The sequence below is a fragment of the Hippoglossus hippoglossus genome, chromosome 1 (assembly GCF_009819705.1).
Source record: "Hippoglossus hippoglossus isolate fHipHip1 chromosome 1, fHipHip1.pri, whole genome shotgun sequence".
In the NCBI taxonomy this organism is placed as follows: Eukaryota; Metazoa; Chordata; class Actinopteri; order Pleuronectiformes; family Pleuronectidae; genus Hippoglossus; species Hippoglossus hippoglossus.
In genome coordinates, this window is record NC_047151.1 from 26,050,422 (window position 1) to 26,060,044 (window position 9,623).

Genomic DNA, 9,623 nt, shown 5'->3' on the forward strand with positions numbered 1-9,623 from the left:
GATTGTCGCCTGTGTTCTTCACAACATTTGCATTTATTTCATTTCTGGCGGGATATTTTTGTGCAGACTTATCAGAAGCAAATTGTAATTTTTATGACGCCTGTGGTGAGGAGATAATAGCTGCGGAGGTAGAGGAGATTTCTTGTAAGTAGAGACCAAATTAGAACGTGAATAAGGCAAATCATTTCTTTTTCATAACAGCTAATGCAGTTACAGAATCGTTAGTGACTGCTCCTCCATTGCCAAGAGTCAAATTACACATTTGTTAAAAGTACCAATACATTTGGGATTTTTTTTGGCTGGGTTTGAAAAAAAGTGTAAAAGTACGTGCGTCACACAGAGGAGTAATATGCCAGCAACTGCTTTTACAATGCTTTATAAAACTAAGAGATCCACAGAGCAGGATGGTTCCAAAAATACCCAAAAAGAAAAAAGGTAAACGTTGGAGTTTCAGGGACTTGTCACAAAGAATGATGGAAACTTGCCTGAGACAGGTTTTCCCTGAGAACCTGGAGAAACTCGTGTTGAAAAGATGATGATTTAAAGTTTTAAAAGATAACTTCCCTCTAAAGGCAGTTGAAATATTTTGGAAAGGAAGTTGCTCAAAGTGTCAGATTTTCTTAAACGTCTCTGCAGAGTTTCTGATTGACACCAGGATCCACAACTGTTCTGTGGTGTCACTTAAGGTGCTGCTCTGCATCAGTTAATATCAGTTTGTATGTGCAAGGAGATAAAATCAGCTTCCATCCACACTTACAACATGTAAGAGGCAATTTTGCCAATGCAGCAGTTTTATCTTCACGTAAATGAACATTTTTTTTGCAAGTTTTAGTTTAACATTGATTTGATTAAAGATAAAATGACGTGCACAGAAACCTTATGTTCACCGTATAATTATATCAGTTTGTAGATTGAAGTGGCTAAAAGAAAAAAGGGACACTGCTTTAGAGAAAGAACGATAGTGTTGTATAACTGGAGTCTTTCTTTTGCACAATGACAGTGCAGAGGGCATTTTGACCCAGTGGTGAGGGGAGGGAGGGAGGGAGGGGGGGGAGGCCACCATTGTTGACAGATGAGCTAAATCTGGCAACTCCATCCTGAACATTTGAATCCACAAACACACTGACCTCAGATCAGGTCAGTCTGCTCTCTGGCTCTGTGTCTAATTCATGCAGGGAACTGAATGTGGCTTTCACCTGATGGTTAAGGCAGAGATTAATAATTGAGATTAGCAATCATACACATACATATTCTGAATATGGTGAATCTTACATTTAATAACAGAGATCAAGCCTCGATCCAGAGCTGCTGCGCAATATGAATTATTGTCTGTTTTGTTTTTGAGAAGTTGGCCAAAAGGGAAAAGTTACCATTTATAAAAACAATTCAGAATAAAGCAAACAACCACAATCATTTAAATTCTGCGACTCGGTCCCGGAGAAAGGTCGTAGCTCAATGACTTTGTCGGTGAGAATAAATCCAGAACTCATTAAGAGACGTAGAGATCTTTTGGGATGGAGCCTCAGCCAATCGCTTGTCAGTCTCAGCTGTCAATCATGGCATTCCCCCCCCCCCCCCCCCCCCCCCCCCCCATCAAATAACTAACCAAACTTTCCCGTACAGATAAACACTTGAACATACATCTGTGTGATGAGAACCACCCAAAATAACAGAAACCTTTGAGAAACATTTATGTAACATGCTCTTTGACTTTTAACTTTGGTCCATGTCCCATCTACTAACATGGAGGAGTATACCAAACCATATAGAGTCTATTATGGTAATGACCCATTTGAGATCTATTTTCAAGGATTCTGATGTGTCACTTCCATGTTCATCTTTGGCATTTCTCCATCCCGCCCTTTTACATCTTCTCTTTTAATGGCTGAAATGAATTTGACCCATGCATCCAGATTTCCTCGTCCTCCTGCAAATGTAATCCACTGATGCTTTTCACCCAGATTCCCCCGGTTGGACGATTTCACGTAAACGCAGCCGGCACCATTCTGCAGTTATCGCAGCGACTCTCTGATTAATCCAGTGGGTTTAGTGTCAGTAAACATGGTTCCACCCTGTGATGCATCTCATTCATTATTCACCCCAGACGCTCTTTATATATATCTCCTCCCTCTCACCAGGACTCCACAGCGCTGTTAAAAATTCATACAAAGAGCCACAGAGGCACTAAAGACTCTGCTGGTCGGCTCACTCTCGACACTGAAACGCTCTCTCCCCCGTGCACAGGAAGGAGCCTCGTTATCCCGCTGTTGAGTCGGGCTTCTGAGCCACTGGTTCCAGCTGCAGACACAGACAAGGGGTAGAGTTACGTGATGGAGATGATGATGATGCTGTGGATGAGGACGGGGATCAGTGCAGAGCGGTGAGGGGAGTCACGAGGCTGGGATCCAGGGCCTGAAGCTGGGGTCTGCCAGAGGGTGATAGTGGCAGAGCTGGGTGCTTCTACTGGGCTTGATTCATGATGAGGAGGCAGCCAAGACAAAACGTAGCAAAAACTTTCCTTTTTCTTTTTTAACCTCCGCTCATCCCAAACAGTCGAGGCTGATACACGCCCACACGAAGTTTCTTCTTCTTTTTAAGGTCTCGAACTTGTGCAAAGTGCCTTGAGATAATGTGTGTTCTACAAATTGAACTGAATTGAATTAAATGCAGGCGTTGCAACTATGACCGCTGAGAAGGTCGTGCCTGGTGTTCATGTCGAAGAAATCTCGGATTTTTTATCTATCTCCAAATCCAGAAATCCCATTGACTTTCGCACTTGGAATAAAGAGGTGACCACTGCTCTGTAGCTGCGGGGCTGGGATTCACTAAACCAAGCAAACAGCCCATTCCAAACCGGCTGTTTAGAACGGACACTGCACTCGAACTTGATTATTTTTCAAAACTTTGATTACAGATTAAAACGGATTTGGCCCCAAAAAAATCTATGTAACCTACTTAGTACAAATTTGTCCAGTGATAACAGATGCTCTTAATATTGACTATTCTCGATCCCACCAAATAAATACAAATAAATACAAATAATATACTTCATCAAACTTTAAATGTAAAGCAACATGCTACATTTTTTAAATGAATAAAGATACAGAAATGATAATAAAACAGTTGAATCAGTAAACACGACCTTGCTCAGGTTTCTACAGGCGCTGCGGTTGTGGCAGGTGATTAATTGAACTATTGAAGTTGAAACACGACTGTGTGCTCTCACCATGTGAGTCTCGATGTTGGAAAAGCTCGCTGCTGTATCTTAGCAACCTCCTTACCTCCTGCGATGACGGGTGGAAGGTGAGAGCATCTCTGACTGTGCGCGCGTGTGTGTGTGTGTGTGTGTGTGTGTGTGTGTGTGTGTGTGTGTGTGTGTGTACAGGAGGTAAAAGAAAATGAAAGAACCTGCAGGTGGTTGGAAAATGTGACTGACAGCTCTCGGAATTCGATGGCTGGTAAAGAAGAGGGAGACTTTTTAAAGTTCAGAGGCTGAAGATTCACAGATTTCAACAGTCGCTCAAGGACACAGAGAGTTAGAGGGAAGTCGAGCGAGACAGGGGCGTATCGGGCAGCCACCAGTTAGAGACGGGGGGCGACAGAGGACAGCAGAGGAGGACGGGGGGGGATACATTTTTCATCTAGACAACGCCAGTTGGCTCTTTATTTAATTGAGAAATGAGAAACACTATTCAATATTGATGAGTGTGTGTGTGGGGCAGCTCCCGTTCTGACCATCAGCAGCTGTGAGTGTGCGCTGCATTCGATCGTCTCCAGACGGAAATAAAAGAGGAAGCATTAGTGTGTTGGGGGAAATGGAGCGAGAAGAAAGAGGCGGAGGAGATAAAAGAAGAACATTGTGTTTGGAGGAAGTCTAAGACGGCTTGTTTATAATGCATCAGTGAGGGGCAGAGACAGAACGAGCGCATTAGACAAAAACCAAGATGCTTATAAAAGGAGGAAAAGGCCCAGAAGACATGGAGCTGACAGTTGTTTGTCTGATTGAATCTGCGTCACTGACGACTGAAGAGATCCTAACAAATTGCATCTTTTAACAGGTCGCACCCTCACAGAATGTGCTGCCGTGCACTATTCTATTGGATGTAATGCAGACCACCTTGAAGACCATTTTAAATATGAGCCAGTTCCACCGGCTGCAAGGCCGAGCGAGGCTGCGTCCACGGTCAAATAAACATGAAGGCCAATAATATCAAGCTCTTAATCATTTTTAATTAAACAAATCAAAGCTGCATTGTCGGCATAAAGCAAATCATAGCAGCAGAAATCCCTTATTGCACCAAGAAAACAACATCGAACCACGAATCAGGACTAAGTCATAACCCTGTGATTTAACAAATGGATCCTTCTCATTCCAACCTTTGCAGGGTTCATTGCACTTCTTGCCTTTGAAAGACATAGTTGTGCCGAGACCAAAATGTGTGATGCTTACGCTTTTAAATGTTGGTATCTGGCTTCAACCTGGAAAACGGTAAATGTTAAAAAACCAAGGGGCAATAAAATGTTTACGTTGCGTCTCACTGGGTCTCTGTTGCTGGGCAACAGCAGTGAGGGCGGAACAAGACAGAAATCCTCTGTAGACCAGACCGTCTCATTTGGCCTTTGCCATCTATTCGGCCGACAATGGCCGCCTCGTTCGCTGGCCAAATGACACCACAAGTGCAAGATGGCACATATATGGTCTGGACCCAAAGTGGTGGATCAACCAACCAATAAGCACTTTAATCCATGGAGCTGGAAATTTCTATTTGAAACCAACCTCAAAATGTTATCCAGCAATCGTCTCCTGCCGTCCCTGTTGGACTCAGGTTCTGTGAACAAGCGTCATGATGCTGGTCAGCATTTAAACGTAAAGGAGAGAATGTGTGTCCTTATCTGTGAAGGTCCACTACTCAGATCCACTGAGCCCTGAGCCCTCCTCCACTTGTTCATTCTCTTTAGTCACTTGTCGATACAGACTAATCCCCACAGATAATAATCACAGCTCACTCATGCAATGATTTAATCCTGTTACCCTCCAGCAACATTCAGTCCCACTGTGGATTTCATAATGTCCACGAAAAACCACATTTCTTCTGCTCCATTTGCATTGTGCTGTTTTCCAGAACGTACATCTTTTATAAGTGCTGATGAATAACGAATGAACCTGAGCACCTGAACACAGGAGGGAGTTCACAGTAAATCTGTTTCATCTCATCAGTTCATATACATGTGTGGGACATTTCATTTTCTTTAAGAAAGCTGATTGTCTTTCTATGTCAATTTGCGTCACATTAACAGTCACACAGGTACGACACACGTGTTTTTGTTAACCTCTCTCAGACGTTTCTCCTGAATAGATCAGTGTGAGCAATTTAACACAACATGTAGAAACGCACACAGACTTTAAAGAGCCGCACTTCACAGAAAGTGTGTATCCTGCGGGACGCGACAGGAGGCCTGAATCAAAGTCTCGGTGCAAACTCACACTCAGAATATGAAACATGTGTCTCGCCCACCGCCTGTTTATTAAAAGCCCGCTTCATCAGATCCTCTGACACACGACTCATAACTCACCGGTTGTGATTCAGGCCACAGGAGATGGAGCCTGACGGTGTTTCCAACAGCAACAGTTGGTGGTAGTAGATTTGTTTATTCACTGCTTCGCACACGCTGCAGATTTAATGCCAAATAGAATGGCACTGAGCAGAGCACACACCAACAGGCCAGCAGTCCCCTTACATCCAATCAAGCTGCATTAGATTGTACACACTCACAGATATTAGTAATCTAAATATGCCAGATTAATTATTCTGTGGGAAAAGGGTGAAAATGTCTCTCAATTTTAAAGAAAGTAAACAGTTCTCTTTCGCTCCATGTCCCATCCTTCCACTTGAGGTACGAGGATATTTGTTTTTGTAGTTTTTGCAGGATCGTGCAGACAAAGCAAACAAAACAACAAAACACAACCACTCTGGCAGAGGTAACAAACCCGAAGGGCAACAGACGATATAAACAAGCTGAGGTCTGTAGACAGGAGGAGACGTCCAGGAAGAGTACAGTCCAACAACATTAATACAGATTATTATAGATATTATTTGTATTGTAAAGTGTAGTATAATGCTATTATCATCTTTGTTCCTCAAACGAAATCCCTGTTCTCAGCTACAGAGACTTTTATGTAGGTATGAAGAGAAATCTTATATTTGGCCGCCATCAAAACATAAAATTAACTTAACCCTAACATTGAAATGTTCATTAATAAGATGCATCTCGCAATGTTTTAGAAAGTGGGGAAAGATCCTCGATCCAATATTAAATGGGTTCGTTTGCGGCCCTTCCTTCCACCAGAAAAGTTTGAAACAGCCTCAACTCTGAAGTTACTTATAGGCCAGTAAACCAAACTCCACAAGAAGATCCTTCAGGAACCCAGGTAAGTTTCCTCAAGGAAGCTTTTTTAACTTTCTAACGCTTCCTCCACTGACCTCCTCTCTAAATCCAGCTGTTAAAGCTTCCTTATCCCCAGAGTTCCTTGAGGTTCTCCTAATTCTCCCCAGAGACCAGGCTCTAATTGAAATGACCAGACACATTGTGATTCCTCTTCTGTTCTTACAACATCAAATGAGCCTCACCCCCCCCCCCCCCCCCCCCCCCATGGAGATTCTAACCCTCAACCCTCAGATCAGCTGGCAGAAAGAGAGCGACTGTAGCAGAGAAAACATATTGATCCGTGTCCAGATCACTTTGACCTGGCTGCTCTCCAGCCCTGAGCTTGGTGGCAGAACCGCAGAGCAGTTCAAACACCTGGGTGAAGGCTGTGTGGCCACTGGGCAGAGTTTTATTCCACTGGGAAGCAGGATCATCGGCCGTGTGAAGGGAAGCACTTTGAAAAGGAAGGAAGCCGAGTTGTAAGTTGCTTTTTTTCTGGTGTTTTTCTCGAGACTTTGTCTGTGACTTCAGTAAATCAAAATCCACAGGAGAACGAGAGCAGATGCGAGCGAATCGACTTTTAAATAAGTGTTGAAAGCTTCCTGAATGTTTTCTTTTATTATCGAGGCTACGATCTATCTCTAGATGTTGTTATTCAAACTCCTAACTTGTTTTTCTTCCTCTCTTCTCCCCTTCCTGCGTTCACCTCCCCTGACCTCTCCTCTCAGCAGGATGATGCGGTGTTTGCGCCGTCGCTCTCGGACAATCTGTCTGTCCTTGGCCTTCATCACCGTTTTCCTCCACCTCCTCCTGGCGCTCGCCTCTCTTTCCATTTACCAACTGCCGTGCGACTCCCCGCCGTCACCCAACATCCTGAGGGCCCTGGCACGCAGCAGCTTCGCCCCTACAGGGCTCAGTGGTCTCGCTGACCCACCAGCTGACACCACCCAAAGAGATTCTTCCGATGTAGATGCCAGTAAGGATGGCAAAGGTCGCGTGGGAACGGCTCCTGCTTCAGTTGAAGTGGCTGGCAGCCGGGGTCACCATGACAACAACGGAGCGGAACCTTTGGAGTCTGGGATGTCAAAACTGGAGGCGCTGTTTGACCATCCTCTGTACAACACGCCCGGCCCGGCTGTCCTCGAGGACGACTGGCTGCTGAGAGTGAAACCAAAGGTCAAGGCTGCAGAGGAGAGCTCGCAGATGTGGTCAGTGTCGTACAAAACTGTGTGTGCACGAGATTTCCCCTCTGTCATCGTCTCTCACTCTTTTATTATCCAAACATACTTTGTGTAACTTATTCCAGCATCTTTCAGGGACCATGTTCTATCCAGTGCAGTTTATCCCTGCAAAGGCGTCTGCATGCAACTCATCACTGGATCATAAACACACAGAAGACATTTAATTAAACACTGTGTAAAAAGAGCTCAAACTGTATCTGGACTGCTCTTGGTTTATTTGCGTGTTCTTCTGAAACGCACTCTGTCCTTGAAGCTGCATATTCAACATGACTGCTGCTGTAGGTTTCTGTGGCATCTCTGCATGTAAGTACAGAGCTACTGTCTGTCGCTGGACACATGTTCAGACTGTTCGGAAACAACCTTCGTAGACGACGCAAGAAACGTGAGGCGTCTCCAAGAAAAGCTTTTCATGGCATCTTTCTTGTGAAATTCATTTTAGAGATGTGTGATCTCTAGAAACCACTAATCCTGGTCATAAAGGAACATCTTCAGTGTCTGTTTTGATTGCAACTAACTGGATATTAAAAAACGTTGGCACATTTACAGAAAGATTGATTTATTGGATTTAGACAAATGAATTAAACGATATTAATAATTACAAATTAAATTATTATTTAAAATATTATTAAAAAATGGTTAGAGAAGTATCCCATCCCAATGTTCATCTTTCAAATTGTTTTTCATGACTCTGTGTCAGCGTCAGTGAGGCGATGAGTCGTTTCCTAGCTCATCCGTACGTCTGTCCGTCAATCTGTCCGTCAATCTGTCCGTCAATCTGTCCGTCAATCTGTCCGTCCCATTCTTGTGAACATGACATCTCAGGAACGCCTTCAGGGAATTTCTTTGAGGTTCTTACAAACCTTCACTTAGATTGAAAGATGAATTGATTAGATTCAAAGACACATGACTGAAGGTTGTTATTTCTAGTTCTGACCAGAGTCCGTTTTCATGTATCTTAAAAAAAAGATGTAAATTCTCACTTCTGAGAAGCTGAAACGTTCACATGTTAAACATGATGATCAAAATCCTTGCCCACTCAGTTTTCCTTGATGAACTATTTCATTAAGCATCCAAGCTCATTTTTAATTCAATGTAATTTCATCAGCAGTGGATAAATGGTTTGTAAATGAGAGTAATATGATGACCTCTCCCTCCCTCTCTCTCTCTCCCTCCCTCTCCCTCTCTCTCTCTCCCTCCCTCTCCCTCTCTCTCTCTCTCTCCCTCCCTCTCTCTCTCTCCCTCCCTCTCCCTCCCTCTCTCTCTCTCTCTCCCTCCCTCCCTCCCTCTCTCTCTCTCCCTCCCTCTCTCTCCCTCTCTCTCTCTCTCTCCCTCCCTCTCTCTCTCTCCCTCCCTCTCTCTCTCTCCCTCTCTCCTACCTCCCTCTCTCTCCCTCCCTCCCTCCCTCCCTCTCTCCCTCTCTCTCTCTCTCTCTCTCCCTCCCTCCCTCACTCTCTCTCCCTCCCTCTCCCTCTCTCTCTCACTCTCTCCCTCTCTCCCTCCCTCTCTCTCTCCCTCCCTCTCCCTCCCTCTCTCTCCCTCCCTCCCTCCCTCCCTCTCTCTCTCTCCCTCCCTCCCTCCCTCCCTCTCTCTCTCTCCCTCCCTCCCTCCCTCCCTCTCCAGGGTTAGTCAGGAGAGCTACGAGGACGTCACGTGGAACAGCAGCAGCGACTCTCACCCCCCCTGGCTGCGCTTCCACCTGGGCATCTCCCGCTGGCAGCTCTACCCTCATCGTGACCCCAACATGGAGGCTCTGACGCAGCAGCTTGCCACGCACCGCATCGTCAGTGCAGGTCTGACACCGCGGCCTCTCACTTTCATTTCCATTCAGTCCATGTCTGTGCAGCTTTTACTTGTTTTTGTGTTTGTTCAGCTCCATCAGTTTGGTCAGAGCAGAGCACGGAGCCTGTGTCACACCTGCGTGAGTGACAGCTGAGGTGTCAGGCCCACAGAGGCAGG

General features: G+C 45.0%; 1 protein-coding gene across 1 annotated transcript in view; it reads left to right on the plus strand.

Annotated features, from left to right (window-relative positions):
- The first annotated feature begins 6,762 nt into the window (after positions 1-6,762).
- Positions 6,763-9,623, plus strand: part of LOC117762068 (extracellular serine/threonine protein kinase FAM20C-like) — a 32,794-nt gene continuing 29,933 nt past the window's right edge. Inside the window, exons 1-3 of the mRNA XM_034586519.1 lie at positions 6,763-6,905; positions 7,155-7,634; positions 9,288-9,457. Coding sequence (XP_034442410.1) covers positions 7,159-7,634; positions 9,288-9,457 — 646 coding nt within the window. The 5' untranslated portion in view covers positions 6,763-6,905; positions 7,155-7,158. The remainder of the gene's footprint in view (positions 6,906-7,154; positions 7,635-9,287; positions 9,458-9,623) is intronic.